This window comes from Paramisgurnus dabryanus, chromosome 22, assembly GCF_030506205.2.
Source record: "Paramisgurnus dabryanus chromosome 22, PD_genome_1.1, whole genome shotgun sequence".
Lineage (NCBI taxonomy): Eukaryota > Metazoa > Chordata > Actinopteri > Cypriniformes > Cobitidae > Paramisgurnus > Paramisgurnus dabryanus.
In genome coordinates this window covers 8,746,537-8,771,679 of record NC_133358.1, presented here as the reverse complement: position 1 = coordinate 8,771,679, position 25,143 = coordinate 8,746,537, and the positions used below count along the sequence as shown (strand labels likewise).

The 25,143-nt window shown below is 40.4% G+C and overlaps 1 protein-coding gene across 1 annotated transcript; it reads right to left on the bottom strand.

The window, feature by feature from the left end:
• Positions 1-107: 107 nt before the first annotated feature.
• Positions 108-24,470, bottom strand: agtr1b (angiotensin II receptor, type 1b). Its single transcript, XM_065294713.2, has 2 exons — positions 24,271-24,470; positions 108-3,712 (listed from the first exon to the last, which is right to left on the bottom strand). The coding sequence occupies exon 2, from the start codon at positions 3,634-3,636 to the stop codon at positions 2,647-2,649; it is 990 nt and encodes a 329-aa protein (XP_065150785.1). The 5' UTR covers positions 3,637-3,712; positions 24,271-24,470; the 3' UTR covers positions 108-2,646.
• Positions 24,471-25,143: the final 673 nt, after the last annotated feature.

Sequence of the window (25,143 nt, the reverse complement as noted above, 5' to 3'; positions counted from 1 at the left end):
ACTGTACAAGATAATTTTAGCTACTTTTGGTGACAGGGCTTTAAATATAAGTCTTTCAATCATTAACCTGTTAAGTTGGTTTCCAAACCTTCAAAGAGACTACAGGCTACCATTTTAATACCTTGCTTTTATTTCAGAGCTTTCTTCAACAAAGTCCAAACCAACTAGACTATTTATTTACAGCAGTTCATATGTTTACAAATTTATTTCCATTAACTGTACAAAGAAAAATAAAGGGTTTTAAAAGGCTAAAGTCAGGCCTTAAAACAAAACCTACACAATTAGTTAAAAACAAACAAAACATTCACTATATCTAAAGTAAGTAGTGTTCAGTGTGTACAGGTTTTACATTCGTTCAGAACAGAAGTAGTTCATATCTTACGCTACAGTACGGCCTTCAATTTATTTTCCTTACACTGTAAAAATTCTCTGAACTTAATGTTTAAGTTTAAACAACTTGAATTTATTAGTCATTTAAACTTTTTTGATTATTTTAAAGATGCTATAAATTATAAAAATAAAGTTGTAATAACTTAAGCAAATTCAACTTTTACCAACTCCTCACCAGTAAAGAAAGTTGAAATGACTTGTTAATTCAAGTTGTATAAACTTAAAAATTTAAGAGCAACAAGGATTTTTTAATAGTGTAGATAATGTCATTACAGTGAAACATTACAGTTTTACTAAGATAAATGTCAAGTATTTAAGTTATTCAGATAACCATTAAACTGTGTGTAAATGTGTGTAATGTTTGTACAATGCGTGTCTAAAATCTCAAGTTGCTGTTCAACTGCAAAACAGATCTAAACTATGTAAACTATACATTTGCGATGTGGAAAAAATAGTAAAAGGCATAAACTTTGCTCAGAGAAATACCAACAAAAAATATATTTATACAGAATCTCGTTGGTTGCAGCATTTGCTGAATTTCTGTCATTTTTCATACAGTACATATGGTCCATTGTTTCCTGTGTATCATTGCACAAATCCATGACTAATCTGTTGATACTAACAGCTGTTACATGCACTTGGCAAGTCAATTTTATCAGTATGTGCATAGCCTGGAAATCAAACCACTGACCTTGGCACGGTCATGCTCTACCACCTGAGCTTTAATTTGATATTATTGTTATTTTTTAAACTTTTTTTCCACAACAATCTTTAAGGCTCTGTTTTGGATGATTTTAAGGTAGCACAAATATATAATTATTTTTTAATCACTCCTATCCAAGTAATTTCCAGATTACTCAAATACATAGTTGTATTACGTTCCAATAAAGGTGCCAAATAATGCATTAAAATAATATTTTAAATTGTGCTCTGATATCTACATAGAAGCTATGTCCATTTACAACCCTAGGATTTGCCTTTAGAATGCAATTGTCTATTATTACCTTATTTGAAAGGGTCATTAATAATAATGTTAAGCTCTGCTCTGTTTGGTTGTTTCTCAGAGCAGCTCATTTCAGTAGCTCTCTGTGCGTGTAAACAGAACTTATGTTTAAAGATCCTGTTCTTTCTGTGTTTTTAAAGCTTTGATTTGTGTTTACAGTACTCAATATAACATGCGGTCAAGTTTTGTGTGTAATAAAACACGGTATTTTTTACACTATTTACTTATCTGTATACTGCTGTTTTCACTGTCCTTAAAACAGGCTGATGTCTTCCTTGTTCTATGAAGTCCCTCCTTAAGAAATACATATCGAGTTCTGATTGTGTAGCTTGTTTAGTGTGTTGTGATTCGATAGCAGCTTAGCTTGCCGTTAGCTTAGCTGGCGACTGACGTATTCCTGTGGGAGGAGTTTAGTAAAAAAACTGTTCTACTGACATCATTAAAGCAGGAAGTAAAGGGCTGTAGTCCAAACCGGACGTTCGCTGTATTCTGTTAAAGAAAATATATCGCCTGGCAGTGAACTTTGAGCTTTATCATTTTACAGGTATTATTTATGCTTGTATCAGACGAAGATTTAAGGAATAAGAATTTTTTTGGAGATTGGTCATAGGGGTTTCTATTAATAAGTTAGTTTTTTTCAGTATGGGCCTGCAAAACGTAACTGTAACGTCAATACTTTTTCATCCTAAACATTTGCATAAAGCAAAAAAGATATAGTTATAACTCAGCAGTCACAACTTTTGTTTTTAGCATTGTAACAACATTGTAATTAATTTAATGTGTAATTAATTGTTGGGGGCGTACATTACGACTGTAACGTCAGAGTTTGTGTTATGTTAAGATGGGCTTTTTTTCAGCGATCTTTTGCATGCGAAGGGTTTACATGAGGAAATAATAGTTTTACAGAACACATATAATAATTTACAGAACTCATGTACAGAACTCTTACTACTCATAAACGTAAGTTACTACTCTACATAAGTACATGAAGCCTAATTTGGTACATTCTTGTCATAGTCCAGACTGCATCTCTCAACATCGCCACATGAGGAGCTATAACAGGCCCCATTGTGAACTGGTTTCTAACATGGTAAGTTTTTCTCTTTTAGGTCAACTAAAACTAGCAGTAACCACTATAACTATGAATATTTAAAGCTGGATCTTGCCCCGAAGACATCTTAACAGTATGTCGAATCTTTCTTGAATCAGCCGTTTTGGGCTGAGCAGTCCAGAGATGCAGTGAGAATGTATATTCAACTTTGAGCTAATACGCCGTTTGCTTTACCAGAGCCACAGCCCAGCAACCTTAATAAGTTCTTACGAAAGTTGTGTCCAACAAAACCATAAAGGATGGGGTTGACGCAACAGTTCAGATAGGAAATGCATATTGTACATGGAATAGCGGTGTCAATAATATCAAGAATTTGACACTTTGTCACCACATGAAGCATGGCCAGCAGTTCCATAAAGTGAAAAGCTTGGTGAGGAGCCCAACAAACAAAGAAAGCCAGCACGGCTGCGGCTAGCATCCGTAGAGTCTCGTCTTCCCGAGAGCGAACGTTCTTTCTCAGCAGTCCCTGAGAATCCAGCAGGGACTGACCAATAAGCCAATAGCAGGTAATGATTATGAGGAAAGGCACAAGAAACCCTAGCACGCTCTTTAGCACGCTAAGGGTAACGAGCAAGTGGATTCGCTCACTGTGGTGCAAAATGGCGCACAACGTAGAGTTGCCACTGTCATACACATCCCTGCTTAGCGCTGTGGGCATGCAGAGAACTAAGGCGAAAACCCATATAAACATGCAAGTAAGGTTGGCATAGAGGAGGGTGCGCTGACGTCTAGAACGCACTGGGTGTACTATTGCGAGATATCGATCGATGCTAAGAGCTGTCAGGAAGAATATACTAGTGTAGAGATTGAACATGACCAGTCCAGCGCTTGCCTTGCACAAGAAAGTTCCAAAGGGCCAGTGGTAACCCATGGCCGTGTAGGCCGCCCACAATGGCAGCGTGATAAGGGAGGTGAGATCTGAAATAGCTAGATTTAGCACAAACACGTTGGCTACCGTTTTCAGCTTCATGTAGCGGTAGATGACGGCCACCACCATGCTGTTTCCGATGATCCCAATGAAGAAATTGCATCCGTAGACCACAGGGATGAACTGGAAGATAAAGTTGTGCCGTCCAGACGTGCTGCAGTTCACGTAGAAGCTATCACTCTTAACCAACGTCTTGTTGTCCATTTTTGTGACTGAAAGTAGGGATCCGTTGTGTCTGTAGGGACCAACCTCAGCCTTAGGGTAAAGGCCTCAATGTGACCTATAAAAGAGGGCAACAAAACTGTCAGACACAGTCCTGAGGAAGAGACATCATTACCATAGGCTCAGGCCATAAACACCGGCTGTGACGCACAAGCATGAAAGAGCTCATGCTACGGACTCTCATTACGATGAGCACATTAAAACTGTCCTTGATGTTCATGCTATTTCTGTTAAACAAGACACCATTAAAAAAAGATGCTTAATGTTACTCGGCATTCAAATACGACCTTTTGAAATAACGCAATTTACCACCTGGAACCGCTCAAAAATGCTTCCTTACTTAATTAGTGGCAACTACAGTGTTTATTACAGGTATCCCATGGTTGTGATTCAGAGAAGTGTAAAATTGTGATTTCCAGGTTTGAAAGCTGATGGAAATGAATACATTCTTAAAGGTCATGGACGAGTCATTACTACGGAAATTGCAGTAGTAATAGAAACATTTAGTTGCGTTGTGTACTTAAAATTGCAGGACCAGTGGTTTTGATCGGTTGGGTTGCTAAACACAGGTCTGTTCTGATATGGTTCTGATCTAACCATATCGCAGTATTGGGGTTGTTTATCAATCAAGTTTTAAGACAGAAAATGACCACAACCATCCTTATGCTGGCAAAGTGGAAATTAAAATCGGAAATGATTTTAATTATGAAAAACGGATACTGAATCGCATTCAAATGTTATTTTTTTAAGTAGCAGAATATAAATTGTTTACTAATGATGGCAGTGAGTATGCAACTACACCATAAACTGAGAAAGGATCTAGTGGAAAGTTTTACAAGATACTATACTGAAAAAGAGCTCGGCATGAGAATTTCTAATCAGCAAACACCTAAATAAACGGATCAGTTCAGGTATAGGCAGTGGAAAGTATCTGTGAGAAAATCAAATCTGTTTTCTTGCTCCTACCAGAATAGAATGAGAAATGTTGTTTATCTGTACCCAAAACTTTCCGATAATGCAACTTGTTCCAGCTATTTCTTTTAATTTGGTTAGTTTTACCTCAAACATCCACTAGATGGTGGACTCTTATGACTTTTCTGCAAGGTAGCAATATCAGACTGAACTTCAAACAAGGAATAAACTAAATGAATCATTTTAGAATCGTCTCCCTTTAATGTCAATGATTTTAAATTTAAATTGAACTGACCAAACCCTACATAATGTTGAATTAGAATGATTGAAGGACTAATGAAAACAAATTTTAACAGTCCAAACTAGCTTTAAGACAAAAAAAGACATCCTTGATTATAACTAAGTATGTTTATTACACACTCAGAAATAAAGGTACAAAAAAGTTTGGTTCATTTACAGGAATATAAAACAGAATACAATTTTGTGTAGATTACCGTACCTTAAGGACCTACATTGTTAGAAAGAAGTCAAAATATCTACTGTAAGTGGGGCAGCACCCTTTAAAAAGGTCATTGTATGGACAGATATGTAAACATTTAGTACCAATATGTACCTTTGAGATACTAATATGTATTTTTGAGGTACTAATAAGCTCTCTTTGGTCCCAGCATGTACCTCTGAGGTACTAAAATAAAATCCTTAAGTGCAAAGCTGTACTTTTTGAAAGGGACAGCCCCAGTGACAGAAAAGGTACAGTTTTGTACCTTTTATTTCTGACAGTGTACCTGATTACCAAGAAATTGCTAAGAAAAACTTCTTAGGCGTTTAGGTAAAGTTTGCATCTTATGAAACTACTTGTTGATTTACTCAGTTTTAAAGACATCTTGTGAAAACATTTTTTCTTTCACCATTGTTCATAAAATCAAAGTTATTTATGCAATTATATCAAACAGTGGTCTCCAAGGTGGTGGAGTCTGTGAGATGCCCGCCAAAAGACATTCTATTAATAGTCTCAATTGTAATATTTATTACATATTTTTATATTAGCTTGGCTTGGTTTACATATTTTATACAATACTAAAACATATTAAAAGGAAAATAAAATCAAGTAAAACAACAAAAAAGTTTTTGAGTAGACTATATCAAAAAGTAGCTCTCCAGATTGTTTTATCCATTGTGGTAGCCCTTCCTCGCAAAAAGGTTGGAGACCCCTGATAAAAACATATATCAGATTCTTAATTTTTCTAAAGGTAACATTTTAAACATTGAACAAATTGTGTATAACCTGTCGCAAAACTTCTTTGAAAAATCTTAAATGTGATCCTGTCTGCAAGCCTGGTTAAAGTATCATAATCAAATTTTGAGATTACGGCAACAAAGTTTGATTTCACTCATTGATTTCACTTTAATTTCAATATTTGATGTGACTTTACTCAGTCAATATTAAAGATATCAAGGTTAGTTTTTTGCAGGATGTTCTTTATTACATAGGATTAGGCCTGCATGATTAATTGTTTTTAATCCGAAATCGCGATTTGAAGGGATGCGATTTTCGAATTGCAAGAGCTGCGATTATTTCAATTCAGAACTATCATATAACAGTCTAGTACGCAGTTTTTGACAGTTTGCTTCATGCTCATTTTACACTTGGCACAATGTTTAAGAAGCTTTAAATAAACAGTAACACAGCGTCTTTCTTTGATGCTGTTAAGACCACCACAACAAACCTGGATGTAGCTCTTTTATTATATACTAATAAATTGCACTTTAAATCACAATTTTGATCAGAAAAGTCACAATTAGATTTTTTCCCAAAGCGTGCAGCCCATATGTAGAAAACAATAAATCACAAAAAATAACTTCAGCTAGAAAATGTGTAGCATAAAAAAAAAATCTGTTTAAACAAACTGTTATTTACACTACAGTCCTACAGTATCAAAGTGTTTCTTTTATATACTGTATGAAGTAACCCCGAGTTTCTTTGGTTTCACAAGCAAGACATTCTTGTGTAAAAGCAACAGCCATATCGGTTGCAGATGTGCCGCTCGTTGCGAGAGCAGAACAACATCAGTTTGCCGAGAGAAACAGGATAATGAAATATCAGCCGAGCATTTCTGCTCTTTAGGTCTGCCACAGTGGACTACTTCTGCACATGTCAGCGATTGATTTAACCGTGTTTTCTTCTTGAAATGAGTGTAACATTAGGCGGCAGTAAATTTGACTGTACAGGGATCACAAAAGAGAAATGTGTTGGCTCTCTTTTAAAGTTATCCACATGTTACTATGCCATTTCTCTGGATATTTGCAGATATTTCAATCGATATGCTGAATTTCTTCCAGTCAATAAATACAATTTATTTGACATACTGTAAACTGGGAAATGATCTTATTGGACAGTGATAAGCAGTATATTCTTATTATTAACTCTGGGCCTGTTCTTCCTTGTGAACACATGCACACACACAACTCAAAATAACAAGTCAGAAAATAAACTATTGTATAATAAAGCAATAAACCCCGAGAAGCAGTGGGTTACCAGTGCATTTTATAACAGCTAAGGGGCGTTGTTAGGCACTGTTATAAAATCCCCCTTAGCTGTTATAAAATGCACTGGTAACCCAACGCTTCGAGGGGTTTATTGCGTTTATAAAACGGTTACTTCATATGCATAACGTTAGCGGGATTTTATAAAATAAAACCCAAAAAAGTTGTAATTATATTAGTACAAATATTACTCTTCCGCCAAACAAAGTAGTTCCTCAGAATCAAGTGTGACTGAAACAGAGCGCAGTTCCCAACCAACACAGACACAGCAAAGACACAATGAAAATATGATTTAAGACTGTGGTGTTTATTTTATAAATCACCATTCATCTAATTTATACATTAACATTTATATCGTGCAACTGTTGAAGTGATGATCAAATATGCTTGGAAGCATGCTGAACTCTTTCCCCGTCAGCATTTTTTTTTTTTTAAGTTGCCATAGTTTAATGCCTTCCAAAAAATTATCTTCTTTATATAAACATAAAATATCAAATGAAAGAACAGACCATCCGCTTTGAAACAAAAACAAACAAAAAAACGTTTCATCCTACCTTCATTTGATCTCTTATCACCTCTCAAATTTTTTTATTAAAAGCGGAGATAATTCCATTTTTGTGAAGAACTTTAGTAAGAGATCAGATTCAGACGGAGCCATGAACAGTACTACACGGTGTTTTCAGTGAATGCGTCAGTGTTTAAGTTGGGTAAGATCGCCACCCAGTGGATAATAGCGGACGTATGAACTTGACTTATAAACTCCTCAGACAACGTTTTCTCTTTATCGACGAGATGACTCAACAATATTTATTGACATTCATCTGGATATCGCCATTAATAGTGCAATTGTAGACAAATTAAAAATATGATTTAAGACTGTGGTGTTTATTTTCATAAATCAATACGCAGTCAGTGGCGCAGTGATACTTATGTAATGTGGTCTGAACCGTGAGGTTACCGGTGTATTTTATCACGGCTTAGAACGCGTTTCAACCAATCAGAATGAAGAACCAGAACTGCCCGTTTTATAAAACATTTTTTTTAATAGTGATGCATTCTATACCTTTCTGTACCATTACTGATAAAACATGGTTAAAATGCTTTGTACAGAAGCATCTGCTAAATGACTCAACACAACTATCTGGTAGAAACTGTAAAAGGGCAGAAGTGTAGCATGAGCACCACCATCTGGCAGACTGGCCACTTAAAGTCCTCCGTGATCTCACATTAATGATTTATTCAATCTCCTACCCTCCCACTTTGGAGAGGTGCTGCCTGGTAATCTACCTTATCAGCACATTTATGGCCACTAAAAAACAATTATCTTCTTTTGTCTCCTGCTGGGACAGCAGAGACAAAGTTTGTCTATTTCCGTTGACTGGGCTTTTAAAGTAAACGGCTGTTTGGATGAACAGCAGATGGAATGACATAGACATCTGTCGGACATTTTGTTTAGCTGAGCTCAAGTGTAAAGCTCAACACGGCTATTTAGCTTCTGTTGTGGTGTTTGCATTCTCATCAGTAAAATGCAGACTGCTGCTATGGGGAATGTGGACTACAAATATTAGTCATTCTTGAGTCTACTGCTCATCCTTATTTGTGGTAAATCTCTCTTAATGTTTTTTTAACAAGATATGTCACAATCTGTGTGGGAGATGTTTTCGTTTGAGGAAAAGTATTCATAAACAATGTTGTGTTGTCAAAAAAAAAACACATAATTTTTGCATTTATTTATTTGAATGAAAGTCTCTGCCAAATGCAATATAAATCCATACAAAGCGACTTACAGTGTATTACACGGTTTTTTTCTCTTTTTTGGGGGGGGGGGTAAAAATAAACCAAAAAAGTATTAATGAACATATAAAGGATGCTACAAATCATTGTTCAAAACTGTTGCCTTAGCTCACAAGAATATTATAATAAAGCATTATGAAATTTGAACTGCCAGGGAAGAATTAGCAGGAAATCAGCATGACACTTCAATATTGAGCTGTGTTTGGCAACCCTTTTCACACATTTAAATTTTTTATGTTTTGCTATTTAACACATTATGTGTAATTTAAAAATCTGTTTTTCTGTTAAAAGTAACACAAAATGTGTTCCAATAATAACACAGATGTGTCCAGTTTGTGACAACACATTTAGCGTGTTGTCCCAAAAATAACACTGACTGTGTTGTTTTTAACACATCTGTTTTAGAGCGAAGGTGCAATAGGTTTGTCCTCACTCCTACAGCCCCCTAGGGCTGGACCCTACAGGTGTTGTTGAGGCTCCATCTGTATGCCTTTCCCCCGATAGCTTTGCTAGCCACAGTCGTGGTCCTGGACACTCTTTGGGACCTCCCTCTATAGAGGCACATTATATTTTTCATGATTTTTTATTCCTATTATAGCACTATTCGGAAGGGATTAGTTTTCCAAAAGACTTTTGAGTTTCAACATGTCCCCCACGACATGTCTGTGATTTTATGTACCGATTCGGACAGGATTAAAATTCTCAGGTTATTCTAGAGATGGGAGTGTCTGTTTCATGCGTTTGGACGTTGCAGAAGATCAAGTGCTCTGGATATGCGTGTTTTTGTAATTTTTGATATTTTGCTTTAAATGTAAAATTATTACAGAATATGCAATTTATTAATTTAATTTTAACATTGTATACCATATATAATTTAACATCAAAATAACTTATACAAATCCTACTAAAGTAGCCTACGTGTTTAAAATTACTGGCTGCTTATAACAAACCCAAAGAAATTAAGAAATAATGATTCATAATAATTTATTATCTTTATTAATTAACATTACCTTTCTGGAGTTGAACAAAATATTGTGGAGTTTACCTTATATTGATATCACAGTGGCCAGTCTTAAATGTTTTGATATTCAGCTCGTCTTGATTTAATTCTTTTATTTCGCAGAATGTAAAAAAAACATCCATATCTGAATGAATGTGAAAATATATGCGGCAGATCACGTTGGCTAAAACACGACAAGAACCGTGTTTTCAAAATGTATTGCAGGCATACATAGACATTTGCACTCGGACAGGATAACATTTCTCAGAAGACCTCTGAGTCCGGCGTAGGTAAATTCAGGGTTCCCACGGGTCCTTGAAGTCATTGAAAGTTTGTGAATCTGGGGAAAAAAATTCAAGGCCCTGGGAAGTTTTTGAAAATATACATACAGTACATAGATACATGTTATTGAAAGTGCTTGAATATATTTGTTTGCAAAAAGTTTTCTGTAAAAAAATGAATATCATAAAATTTCTAGACTTTTTAACCACACGTGCTAAACTGTTCTTTAAATGCTTATATCTTCTGTATGCGAATGTTGATTCATACCAAAATGCTTTTTTGCATAGTTGTGTTTGACACATTAAACCGTCTTGGGTTACATATGTAACTATTGTTCCCTTCATCCCTGTAACGCCTTCTTTGGCAATATTTCAGATAGCGATATACTTCCTGACTCCCGCGTCACCCTGTCTTTCTCGTTAAGCCTCACTATTCGTTGAATTTGATATACACATTCAGACGCATTTACCCCTGGAGGCATCCCCAAAGTGTCACTGCAGCACAAGTTCCCTCGAAAGTGAACTGTAACAATGTATCTTTAAAGGTAACACGATGTAACCTTGCTCTCACTTGAAATCTGTCCCCACATTTAGTCCTTGAATTTGAGGGTATTGGACCTGGAAAGTTCTTGAAAGGTCCTTAAATTTGAAGTTAACTAAGGTGTGGGAACCCTGTAAATTGCTCTGGAATTTTTACGGAGGTCATCAGAGAAAAACACAGACGTGGCCGATTCAGACGGGATTAAAAACACCAATCTTATAGCTAATAATGAACCCTCAGTAGGCACCCCTTGGTCTCTTAGGGCGCACTCACACTATCCAAACCAAACCGCGCTCGGGCGCGTTTGACCCCCAAAGCCTGGTTTGTTTGACTAGTGTGATCGCTCTGTTCCGCGCCCGAGCGCGGATTGGTTATTCGCGCCGCGGCCGGGTTGCAGAGGTGGGCCGGAGCGCGGTTCACTTGGGCTCCGGCGCGAAAGGCTGTGGTGTGAGCGCATTCGCGCCTGAGCGCGATTCAAAAGGTGAAGACGTCAGTTGCGCGACCACTCACCTTCATCTGCCTCCGTAAAAACCTTTTGATGCGCGCCGCGGGGTAACGTGAATGTCCGAGCTGCGCACGTGACAGATGAACTAAGCAATATGATGACATGTGAGAGGGCTGTCTGTAATCGCGCACCAAATGACTCAGAATAAAAAACACAGACATATCATTACGGTGGGTTCCAGTGTTAAGAGAGAGCTTTACTTCCTGCTTTTTTCAAAACAATCGCATCTTAATGACGAAAGCGCGCCTGGACTCGGATCGATACAAGTACAGTGTGAGTGCGTGCATCTGGGGGAGTAGGGAGGGGTGACAATCGTGCTGGGGCTTGGTTTGGTTTGGTTTGGATAATGTGAGTGCGCCCTTAGTATGCGGGAAAACCCACGTGTCGGGAGTGAGGGCTTTTCTGAGATATCTTTGTGGTCCTGAAAGGCTTATTTTCTAATGTATCTTCTCAAACAGCTGATGCTACCTTTGTTAGTTCCATTATGATGTATTTGAATTAGTAACAAAGACGTACTGTATGCTGAATCCTAATTCACCAAGGTATACCCTAAAATTATGCACTGTTGTTTATGGGAAACTAGTGCTGGGCGATAATTTGATAACGGTAATTTTCCTGATATTAATGTTCCCGATAAAACAATAATGACAGCTCAATGAGTTATCGATAAATTGACGCACTCTGTGTAATGCTGCACAAGCATTTCCAGATGCCGCATGCGGTATTTGTTTACAATCACAGTGTCAGTTAAACCCTGCAGGTGTGGAGTAAGATTCGGGAAGTTGTTAATTTATTAGTTGTGCCCATATGATTTCCGCGACGAAACGCAGACGAAATCATGAAATCCATATGCACGGAAACATTTTCCTTTTGTGTAATTTTGGACGCGCAAACAGGCTGGAACACAGCAGACAGAATAGATACAGTATACCAGGGGTTTTCAAACTTTTTGTGTGTGTGGACCACTATTTGTAATCAAGAATTTTTGCGGACCACCTCATATTACTCATAATAAAAGTCCTGAATTTATCTGCACCTCTAAAGGTTTACTAGGCTTACTAGCACTAAAACTTAACTGGTCATCACATCAGTACAACAGATTCTTAAAATTTTTTTTTTTCTTGTTAATTTAATTTTGCCTTAACACGGACCTCCTGCAGTACCCTCACGGACCACTAGTGCATTTGGTGCAAAGTACATTTACAGGACATTCACAAATTCAGGAAAACTGAGGAAAAACAGCAGATCCACCACTGCAGTGAATTGACTGTATGAGTGTGCGACTGTGCATTCCCACAGCACTGCAAAGCTCTTGACATTAATTTATCAGCGTGTATAGCTCGTATACAGTATGTATAACACACACGTGATCACTGAATTAAGTTTACTTGTTTAGGTAAACATAAACAGCTGGATGTTTATCAGTATATTAAAACTTAAAGCAGTCTGTCTTGGGTCTTAACATACCAAATATATTTGCATTTAATACAGATGCTTGAAAAGTAAAACAAGATTTTAGTTTTTGTCATGTTATGAATTAATAGTAGTTTAAAATCATTATTAACTGTGTGACGGAGGAGAACTAGCCCTCCCCGCTGGGTAATCATTACTGGCAACCACACACACACACATACACACATCGCATTCACTTACCTCTCATAATCCATCCCGTTTCCCCGGCTGTCGAAGCTGTGAGTGCACGCACACTCTGATGGCACATGGACATGTTTTCACACCACTCTTCCCCTCTGTTAGCATCCAAAACTTGGACCCTTCATACACATACATTGTCTTTGCACCCACGCTGTTTTGTTTGTTTGTTTTGGTTAGCTGCCTTCGGACTGACACGCTGTGCCGGCAAACCTGAGCGATCGAGCGGCGCGCGCTTATGACGTCATCAAAGTGCGCCGCGCCGGCGCAGTACACCCGAAGGTTGGCGAGTCCATTTATTTTTGTTAAAGGGGTATTGTTATTTTGTGTATGTTAATGTTAAGTGTTTATTGCGTTTGATTTATGTATTAATATGTGTATTTATCTTTTAAAAGATAAATGTTATTTTTATGTTTAAATGAATATGTGTATTTAAAATCCTTGAAGATGAAGGAGGGTTTTAATTAATTTATACTTACCTGTGAATTAAGCTCCCGATTTAGGGGAGGAGTCTGGCCTATAAAGAGAGAGGCCAGACTCATCCAAAGGACTTGTTTACCAAGTCGACCAAAGTGAGTGGAAGTGGAGAAAAGTTGTTTGATATATTGTTGATATTTGCTTGTGTATACGTTTTCATCATTATTTTGCCTTTTTGTTTATTTATTTGGTATTTTGTTTTTTTTGTCTGCACTTGTAAATATAAATATATCACTTTTGGTTATCTTCTCATACACTGTAAATAAACTTCACCTTGTACGAAAGTACTCTTACGGTTTGGGCCATCGTTATTGTGGTATTTTGGGACATACCCACGTCTCAAAGCGAACTGGTGGTGTTCGCTTTATCACAGTTGGTGGCAGCGGTGGGATGGCTCCCCGTAAGCATAAAGGCCGGGCACGGTCTAAGGTGAAGGCAGTGGAGGAGGATGTGACCTGGAACGCTGCGGAGTCAGTGGAGGACGAGGGGTCGCCTACTGAACGTTCCGGTACATCACCAAAGCGCAACTTACCACAACCTAAGCCCGTCTCACCAGGGTCTAAGGCTAATGATGGGATGGTGACTCTGATGCGCCAGTTCTTGGAGGCACAAGAGCGGAGGGAAGAGCGGCACATGCTGGAGCTTCGAGGTCTGCGGGAGACCATAATGCAGTCTGCACTTCCTGCTCAGTCATCGATGGACATGGGAAGTCTGCGTATGGATCTACCAACCCCGGCAGCACGGAGAGTTACGGGTCATTATGATGCAGATCCTGACGTAGGCTCTCCGAGATTCCCTGCTCCCAATCAGCCGTTACAACGGGCAGAGCCGAAGATACCTGTCTTTCAACAAGGGGAGGACATCGAGAGTTATCTTCGACGTTTCGAGCGTCTTGCTAAGACATGGAGGTGGCCTCAGGAGGAGTGGAGTTGTCGTCTGGTACCGCTGCTGACAGGGCAGGCCTTGGAGGCGTATCTGGCCATGGACGAGGACCAGGCGGAGCAGTACTCTGAGCTGAGGGAGGCACTTCTTGCAAAGTTTGACGTCTCGGCTGAGACATATCGTCAACGGTTCCGGGCGGCTACAGTTCCTGCTGGTGAGTCGCCCACAGAGTCATATAACCGGCTGAAGAATCTCTTCAATCGTTGGGTGCGGCCGAAGGATCACACAAAGGAGGAGATCGGCGAGATCGTCATCCTCGAGCAGCTGCTCAGGGTTCTGCCCTATGATGCACGCACGTGGGTGAAGGAGCACGAGCCAAGATCAGGCCTGGAGGCGGCGAAGCTGGCACAAAGGTACCTCAATGCTCACCGTGGTGGTCCTCGCACTCAAAACCCCAAAGGTACTGTACGCACTTTCACACAGAGTAATACTGATGCTGTGGCTCAGAGAAGTGGTGTGGAGCATACGAGCACCCAGGGACAACACCCATCATTGGGGAAGGGGTTGATTTGTTTCTATTGCCAGCAGTCAGGTCACAAAGCATCTGTGTGCCCTGCACGAAAGGCAAAATTGACTGGTTATTGTTACGTTCCAAGGGAAGAGGACAATGTACGAGACTCTGTTGGGAACCTGAGAAATTGTTGTGATGTGACTATTAATGGACAAACCTTACAGGCACTTGTGGACACTGGGAGTTCGATATCCCTTATTAAACCATGTTATGTTCATAATGTTGATTATCTGATGACAACATCTGTTCAATGTGTTCATGGGGATATTAAGCAGTATCCTCAAGCTGAAGTTACTGTGGGTATTTGTGATCAAATGTTTCTATTGACTGTTGCAATAGTTGACAATTTACCTGCTGACATGATTCTTGGTAGAGATATACCTGTCATATATGATCTGTTACCAACCAAGAATGTGAATGTTTATGAGGATGCCATTGCTAACCTGTCATGTCCTGTGTTAACTAGAGCCCAAGCTAAGGCAGGTCTCCAACCACTGCCAGACTTTGATGATAGTCTGCTGCAGGGTGGAACCAAGGGCCCCAGAAAGTCACGCCAACAACGGCGGTTTGAAAAGTACCTGGGTACACCAGTCGCTGAATCTTCTGTGGAAGGTCTCAGTGTTGATGGCTGGGAGATCCCAGAGAATATTGTTGCTTTGCAAAGGGGTGATGTAACATTAAAGCCATTGTTTGAAAAAGTTGAATGTGGGAAAAATGATAATGTGTGCAATGAGAGATATGTGGTGTTGAATGATGTGTTATATTTACAAACTAATGATGTTACACGTTTGATTGTCCCCACATGTTGTCGCCCTATGGTATTACATCTTGCACACACAGTCCCCTGGTCTGGGCACCTCGGCCAACAGAAAACACATGCACGCATCTGTTCACGTTTTCACTGGCCCACATTATACACTGATGTACAAACATACTGCAATACATGTGCCATCTGTCAGAAGACCAGTACTGTATCCCAGCGGGGTCGAGCACCCCTGCAACCTCTCCCTGTGATCTCTGGTCCTTTCAGGCGAATAGCGATGGACATCGTAGGCCCCTTGGAGAAGAGCAGCAGTGGAAATCAGTACATCTTGGTGGTCAGCGATTACGCTACAAGGTACCCAGAAGCATTCCCTCTTCGGTCTATAACCACACCGAAGGTCATCCAGGCTCTGGTACAGTTGTTTTCCAGGGTTGGTATTCCAGAGGAGATTCTCACCGACCAAGGGACGAACTTCACATCGAAGCTGATGGGTCAACTGAATCGCCAGCTAGGCATCAAAGCAATCAGAACAACCCCATATCATCCACAAACCGACGGACTGGTCGAAAGATTCAACCAGACTCTGAAGAACATGCTGAAGAAGTTTGTTAACGACACAGGTAAAGACTGGGACAAGTGGCTACCGTTTGTTCTGTTTGCTTACAGAGAGGTTCCCCAAGCGTCAACAGGATTCTCGCCCTTTGAACTCCTATACGGCTGGCAGGTGCAAGGACCCTTAGACCTTCTGAGGAAAGGATGGGAAGGCACTACAAGTGGAGCTGAGGAGAAAGGGATAGTACAGTACGTACTGGAGATGAGAGATCGGCTTGAGCGATACCGAGAGGAGGCGAAGGAGAACCTACAAGAGGCACAGAAGAAGCAGAAATTATGGTACGACAAATATGCACGGAAGCGCGAGTTCCTACCTGGACAGAAGGTTCTACTCCTGTTGCCGACATCGGCAAATAAGTTGTTGACGCACGCACTCTGATGGCACATGGACATGTTTTCACACCACTCTTCCCCTCTGTTAGCATCCAAAACTTGGACCCTTCATACACATACATTGTCTTTGCACCCACGCTGTTTTGTTTGTTTGTTTTGGTTAGCTGCCTTCGGACTGACACGCTGTGCCGGCAAACCTGAGCGATCGAGCGGCGCGCGCTTATGACGTCATCAAAGTGCCGAAGATACCTGTCTTTCAACAAGGGGAGGACATCGAGAGTTATCTTCGACGTTTCGAGCGTCTTGCTAAGACATGGAGGTGGCCTCAGGAGGAGTGGAGTTGTCGTCTGGTACCGCTGCTGACAGGGCAGGCCTTGGAGGCGTATCTGGCCATGGACGAGGACCAGGCGGAGCAGTACTCTGAGCTGAGGGAGGCACTTCTTGCAAAGTTTGACGTCTCGGCTGAGACATATCGTCAACGGTTCCGGGCGGCTACAGTTCCTGCTGGTGAGTCGCCCACAGAGTCATATAACCGGCTGAAGAATCTCTTCAATCGTTGGGTGCGGCCGAAGGATCACACAAAGGAGGAGATCGGCGAGATCGTCATCCTCGAGCAGCTGCTCAGGGTTCTGCCCTATGATGCACGCACGTGGGTGAAGGAGCACGAGCCAAGATCAGGCCTGGAGGCGGCGAAGCTGGCACAAAGGTACCTCAATGCTCACCGTGGTGGTCCTCGCACTCAAAACCCCAAAGGTACTGTACGCACTTTCACACAGAGTAATACTGATGCTGTGGCTCAGAGAAGTGGTGTGGAGCATACGAGCACCCAGGGACAACACCCATCATTGGGGAAGGGGTTGATTTGTTTCTATTGCCAGCAGTCAGGTCACAAAGCATCTGTGTGCCCTGCACGAAAGGCAAAATTGACTGGTTATTGTTACGTTCCAAGGGAAGAGGACAATGTACGAGACTCTGTTGGGAACCTGAGAAATTGTTGTGATGTGACTATTAATGGACAAACCTTACAGGCACTTGTGGACACTGGGAGTTCGATATCCCTTATTAAACCATGTTATGTTCATAATGTTGATTATCTGATGACAACATCTGTTCAATGTGTTCATGGGGATATTAAGCAGTATCCTCAAGCTGAAGTTACTGTGGGTATTTGTGATCAAATGTTTCTATTGACTGTTGCAATAGTTGACAATTTACCTGCTGACATGATTCTTGGTAGAGATATACCTGTCATATATGATCTGTTACCAACCAAGAATGTGAATGTTTATGAGGATGCCATTGCTAACCTGTCATGTCCTGTGTTAACTAGAGCCCAAGCTAAGGCAGGTCTCCAACCACTGCCAGACTTTGATGATAGTCTGCTGCAGGGTGGAACCAAGGGCCCCAGAAAGTCACGCCAACAACGGCGGTTTGAAAAGTACCTGGGTACACCAGTCGCTGAATCTTCTGTGGAAGGTCTCAGTGTTGATGGCTGGGAGATCCCAGAGAATATTGTTGCTTTGCAAAGGGGTGATGTAACATTAAAGCCATTGTTTGAAAAAGTTGAATGTGGGAAAAATGATAATGTGTGCAATGAGAGATATGTGGTGTTGAATGATGTGTTATATTTACAAACTAATGATGTTACACGTTTGATTGTCCCCACATGTTGTCGCCCTATGGTATTACATCTTGCACACACAGTCCCCTGGTCTGGGCACCTCGGCCAACAGAAAACACATGCACGCATCTGTTCACGTTTTCACTGGCCCACATTATACACTGATGTACAAACATACTGCAATACATGTGCCATCTGTCAGAAGACCAGTACTGTATCCCAGCGGGGTCGAGCACCCCTGCAACCTCTCCCTGTGATCTCTGGTCCTTTCAGGCGAATAGCGATGGACATCGTAGGCCCCTTGGAGAAGAGCAGCAGTGGAAATCAGTACATCTTGGTGGTCAGCGATTACGCTACAAGGTACCCAGAAGCATTCCCTCTTCGGTCTATAACCACACCGAAGGTCATCCAGGCTCTGGTACAGTTGTTTTCCAGGGTTGGTATTCCAGAGGAGATTCTCACCGACCAAGGGACGAACTTCACATCGAAGCTGATGGGTCAACTGAATCGCCAGCTAGGCATCAAAGCAATCAGAACAACCCCATATCATCCACAAACCGACGGACTGGTCGAAAGATTCAACCAGACTCTGAAGAACATGCTGAAGAAGTTTGTTAACGACACAGGTAAAGACTGGGACAAGTGGCTACCGTTTGTTCTGTTTGCTTACAGAGAGGTTCCCCAAGCGTCAACAGGATTCTCGCCCTTTGAACTCCTATACGGCTGGCAGGTGCAAGGACCCTTAGACCTTCTGAGGAAAGGATGGGAAGGCACTACAAGTGGAGCTGAGGAGAAAGGGATAGTACAGTACGTACTGGAGATGAGAGATCGGCTTGAGCGATACCGAGAGGAGGCGAAGGAGAACCTACAAGAGGCACAGAAGAAGCAGAAATTATGGTACGACAAATATGCACGGAAGCGCGAGTTCCTACCTGGACAGAAGGTTCTACTCCTGTTGCCGACATCGGCAAATAAGTTGTTGACCAAGTGGCAAGGACCATACAGTGTGATCCGGAAAATGGGACCGGTGACCTATGAGATACACCATCCAGATAAGGGTAAGACCAAGCAGACATATCACGTCAACCTGCTAAAAGAGTGGAGAGAGCCAGCCGGTAAGGAAGCAGCAGAAACATCATTGATGGTACAAGAGGTGGACTGTGTGGAGGAAGAACCTGCGGAGTCGATAGCCAAGAGAGGAGCGTCTGTGGTGGATCTGAGTCACCTAGAGGACCTCCAGCGTAAAGACCTGCAGTACCTCCTAGATCAGTTCCCTGCTCTCTTCCGCCAGAGGCCTGGGCGGACTGAGTTGGCTCAACATTACATCCATCTGAGCAACCCAACACCATCAAGACAACGGCCTTACCGGGTACCTGAACGGCTTGTGGACCCACTGAAGAAGGAGGTGGAGCTGATGATGGAGCTTGGTGTGATTGAGCCCTCGACCAGTGAATGGTGCAGTCCAGTGGTCATCGTCCCGAAGAAGGATGGAACACTGAGAATCTGTATAGACTTTAGGAGGCTGAATGCACAGTCTCAATTTGATGCTTACCCGATGCCTCGGATTGATGATCTGCTGGAGAGGATCGGGAAGGCGAAATACATTACAACCTTGGATCTCTGCAAGGGATACTGGCAGGTACCCCTAGACCCAGCATCACGACCGTACACCGCTTTTAGGACACCACTTGGGCTGCACCAATTCACGGTTTTACCATTTGGCCTTCATGGGGCACCAGCGACCTTTCAGAGGCTGATGGACCGAGTGCTACAAGGCTGTGAAGGTTGGTCTGCTGCTTATTTGGATGATGTGGTCATCTACAGCAACTCCTGGGGTGAGCATCTGCAACATTTAAAGAGCACCCTACAGAAGATCCAGAATGCAGGATTGACCCTAAATGTGGACAAGTGTGAGTGGGCAAGGCAGGAAGCAAGATACTTGGGATACCACCTGGGAAATGGACAGCTGCGTCCTCAGGTGGACAAAGTGGAAGCCATAAGGAGGAGCCCCAGACCCACGACGAAGAAGGAGGTGAGGTCTTTCTTGGGACTGATCGGCTGGTACCGAAGATTTGTATCAGACTTCGCCACTCTAGCAGTGCCACTCACAAACCTGCTTGCAAAAGGGATCAAGAATCCAATACCTTGGACGGAGGACTGCGAAAATGCCTTCGTCAAGTTGAAGGAGAGAATATGTGCTGATCCTGTGCTGCAAAGTCCAGACTTTACCCAGCGATTCCTCGTACAGGTGGATGCCTCGGCGACAGGCCTGGGAGCAGTTCTGTTACAGGGAGCAACAGGAGAAGAAAGGCCTGTCACCTACCTCAGCCGGAAACTGCTGCCACGAGAGACACGTTACTCTGCAGTGGAGAAGGAATGCCTCGCCATCAAGTGGGCCCTAGAAAGTCTCCGATATTACCTCTTGGGACGGGAGTTTGACTTGGAGACAGACCACAGGGCATTAACGTGGATACACTCCATGAAGGACCGAAACTCCAGGGTCACAAGATGGTACCTCAGCCTACAGCCCTATAATTTCAAGGTGCGGCATCGTCCTGGAAAGCAGAACGTGGTCGCCGACTACCTGTCTCGGTTCCCGGCCAGTGCGCGGCTTAGAGAGGGGGGGGATAATGTGACGGAGGAGAACTAGCCCTCCCCGCTGGGTAATCATTACTGGCAACCACACACACACACATACACACATCGCATTCACTTACCTCTCATAATCCATCCCGTTTCCCCGGCTGTCGAAGCTGTGAGTGCACGCACACTCTGATGGCACATGGACATGTTTTCACACCACTCTTCCCCTCTGTTAGCATCCAAAACTTGGACCCTTCATACACATACATTGTCTTTGCACCCACGCTGTTTTGTTTGTTTGTTTTGGTTAGCTGCCTTCGGACTGACACGCTGTGCCGGCAAACCTGAGCGATCGAGCGGCGCGCGCTTATGACGTCATCAAAGTGCGCCGCGCCGGCGCAGTACACCCGAAGGTTGGCGAGTCCATTTATTTTTGTTAAAGGGGTATTGTTATTTTGTGTATGTTAATGTTAAGTGTTTATTGCGTTTGATTTATGTATTAATATGTGTATTTATCTTTTAAAAGATAAATGTTATTTTTATGTTTAAATGAATATGTGTATTTAAAATCCTTGAAGATGAAGGAGGGTTTTAATTAATTTATACTTACCTGTGAATTAAGCTCCCGATTTAGGGGAGGAGTCTGGCCTATAAAGAGAGAGGCCAGACTCATCCAAAGGACTTGTTTACCAAGTCGACCAAAGTGAGTGGAAGTGGAGAAAAGTTGTTTGATATATTGTTGATATTTGCTTGTGTATACGTTTTCATCATTATTTTGCCTTTTTGTTTATTTATTTGGTATTTTGTTTTTTTTGTCTGCACTTGTAAATATAAATATATCACTTTTGGTTATCTTCTCATACACTGTAAATAAACTTCACCTTGTACGAAAGTACTCTTACGGTTTGGGCCATCGTTATTGTGGTATTTTGGGACATACCCACGTCTCAAAGCGAACTGGTGGTGTTCGCTTTATCACAAACTGGTTTTTACAACTTTCATCCAGGAACAAAAATCTCCCTTTAAATTTGCCAGGAATAAACATTTAATTTATCATGATAATTATCGATATTGAATTGATATGGAAAACTTTTTCTTGATAATTTTTTTTGGCCATATCGCCCAGCCGGGAAAGTATGTACATATTAGTGCGTAGCAAAAAGTATGCGAGTATTGAGACACACTAATACAATTGAAGGGGACAATGGATGTCTGTAGGCGCATTGTGATCATTAACAATCACACACTTCAAAATACAACACATCCTTATCAGAGAGCTCAGATGCAAAAGCTGTTAAATGCCACCTTTTTCAAAGATAAGATAATGATATTAACTGAATGCACTCAGCATGTATTATATGTTCATCAAATACTTTCGCTTCAAATCCACCATTCAGAAAATACTTTGAAAAATCTGAAATCAGTGCGAGTTTTAATGGTTGAAAGTGCACAGAAGACGGATATACTGTAAGATGACCGTGGATCACATTCAGAATTGGAAAAACTTGTGTGTACTTGGACCTGAATACAACACGAATGTTTTTTGCATCACAAAATGTTTTGTTTAATTTCTTCATTTTGTAGTCTTGTATTGTTTCAAGTTAAATCTTTAGTGATTTGGCAATTGTATATGTCATGTCAGAAAAAGTAGTTTTTAGAAGTGGAGGTTTTTACCAAAAAGCTTGTATGCAATTGGATGGTTTTGCAGCAAATTTGTTACATATCAATGAAATTACTGAAGTGACATTTATGACAAAGTTATTCCAATTACTGACTAAAAACTTTTTCCTTGCCATTAAAGTGAAGTTACTGAACCTAAACCTAAGAGCCGGATAAAAAAGGGCTAAATTACAAGAAAACATGTCAGATGCACTTAGATGATTTAGCATCTAAGCTCTTCATTTTGTTATGTAATGTTCACCATACTGTTTAACTTAATTCAGTGTAGCATCGGGCATCGGCACACTTCTCCCTCTCATGATAACTTGTGTGCAATATCAACCATTAGCATGGATCTGCACTTCAAATATTCCTTTGGAAATAGTAGACCATCCTGGGCTGGGTTTCCAGATAACGATTGAACTTAGCACTTAAGAGCGCTTTCTACGAGCTAATTACGAACATTTTTTGTTCATTTACGTGTGTTTCCCAAAGATGCATGTAAAACGGTCGGTCGCAGTCACTATCCGTTTGTCAAGTGCTAAAATGTCATGACTAATTGAAGCAGAATCTTGTTTAAGCTAATGATCTTTTTAAAATAAGTTTTTATAAGATTATTAATAATTGTTCAATGACTTTTTTAATTTTTAATAATTTGTTCATAATGAAATATTATTTTCCGTATTTAATTAGGACTTGTCCCACTGCGAAATGCGTTCTGCATTTTATATTATAGTTTAGATTATTATTATTATTATTTGTTGTTTATTATCTATGTTTATTTTTATTATTGATTATTGCATTGTACCGTAAATATTTATTTGGTTTCTCCAATCAGATGCCATTTCCCTTAATTTTTTTTTTACCGTAGATGAATTATAGCAGCAATTGGTAGGAACATTTATCAATTTGCTAGTACCAAATACGTTTTCCTCCTTTATTAATTTATGTTTAGTTATCAAAATTTGATTTCTCATTTGAACTTAAAAAAAATTATATTAGTAATTTAAACAAACAAACAAAGAAGAACCCAATAAATAAATATACATTTAAAACATTACATTATTGTCATTGCAGGAGTGCAATTTGCTGGTTGTCCTGCAGGTGACCTTGTAACTCTGTTGTCTTACGATGCATTTATGAATGAACGATTACTTCAGAGCACTCATACATCTACGATGATTTTCAAATGCTACAAAGTTTTTGGGAAACGGCCCTGTGTCTGATAATACACAGTCAGGCTGTTAAAGCCATATGAATGCCCTGAGATCATGCTGAATGGACATTACACACTTATATATATAAAGCAAGCAACATATACAATCTAATCAGTGTGTTGTATGTAGTTTATCTTGATCAAAGTCAGATAATTGATATAAGCATCAAATATGCTGTATTCTCTTGTTATGTTTAGTTATTAGACATTTAGTACTATATCAAATCAAGTCTGTAATATTGTATTATTACTGCATTTGACTAAAATAAAAAACCGTGAAGAAAATCATAAAGTATAACACTTCTGACCTAAAGTAAAATCGCCTAGATATAACATTTTCCTGAATAAACTGAACAGATTCTTAGTCTATGTTAAACAACAAAGAAACTTGATTAGTGATATCAGTCAAGCATCTTCTTCTGCCCTCACTCCTCAGATCTTCACTAAAGTAATTGATTTCAAGAGACTTGTAGTACAGGTAATAATCAGGATATGATTTTTCTCTTTCTTTCTTTATTGTACAGTTGTTCTGTATGTAAATTTAACCGTTCATACATCTGTTTTACTAGCTTTAACTTTTAGCAAATCCTTGTTTATAATGCTACGATTTTACTCCTAAATCATGATTCAAATTCTTCATACAATTACACAAATAAAGCAGTAGAGTCCTACCTGAGGCAGCAGATAAGAAAATCAAAGTCTGAGCCAAAGAGTGTGAAGTGCAGACATGTGCCTTGATACTGAACCAGACAAACACGATGTAAAACATCATGATACAAGCGCACACACATGTCAAAACACGGAAAAACACACTCCTTCCCCCCACTGATGAAAACATCTCGTCTGTGTTTCCACAATACTGTATCTGACTGTTAAGACCACCCCCTTCAGTATACACCCACAACATTAGGACCCTTCACATTTGAGTGGCACTGCCTTTGCTCTGTCTCACGCTCTGTGGTCGGTTATCTCAAGCTGTCCTCCTGTTCCCTGAATTTTGCCAAGGCAAGCTATGGTCACTATTTGCCCTCCCCATATATTATTAATAGCAACATCAGTTATTGTGAATGAAGAGGAAATTAGTTGTCTCTCTTTTCACATCCATCCTACTAAGTTCAAATATGACTTTTTTGTCATTCCTGACCCCCAATTTGTCACATAAAAGTACTGTACTGTATGTGTGCTTGAATGTAGGTCACTGGACAGTGTTGCCAGTGAAAACTGGTTTCGTATAAGCCATTTAACATACTGAGTGTCCAAACTAGAGAAGTTTACTGTAGAGATCTGATATTTGAGACAGAGAAAACAAAAATGAAAGCAGAGCTTTGGTTTGGTAGGACAGACATGTGAAAGGACTGCATGTAGACATGAGAAAGAACATGGCGAACTTGTTTTTGAGAAAGTACATGAACTGACCCTGTAGGTCAGGTCACTTGATCTGTTGCTACAGTCAGTGGATGTTCATTCATTCTGGTCCAGATTTAGTTTACCACTGTTTTTACCATTGACATTTGTGAATTTGCAGTATGCTTTTATTCAAAACTA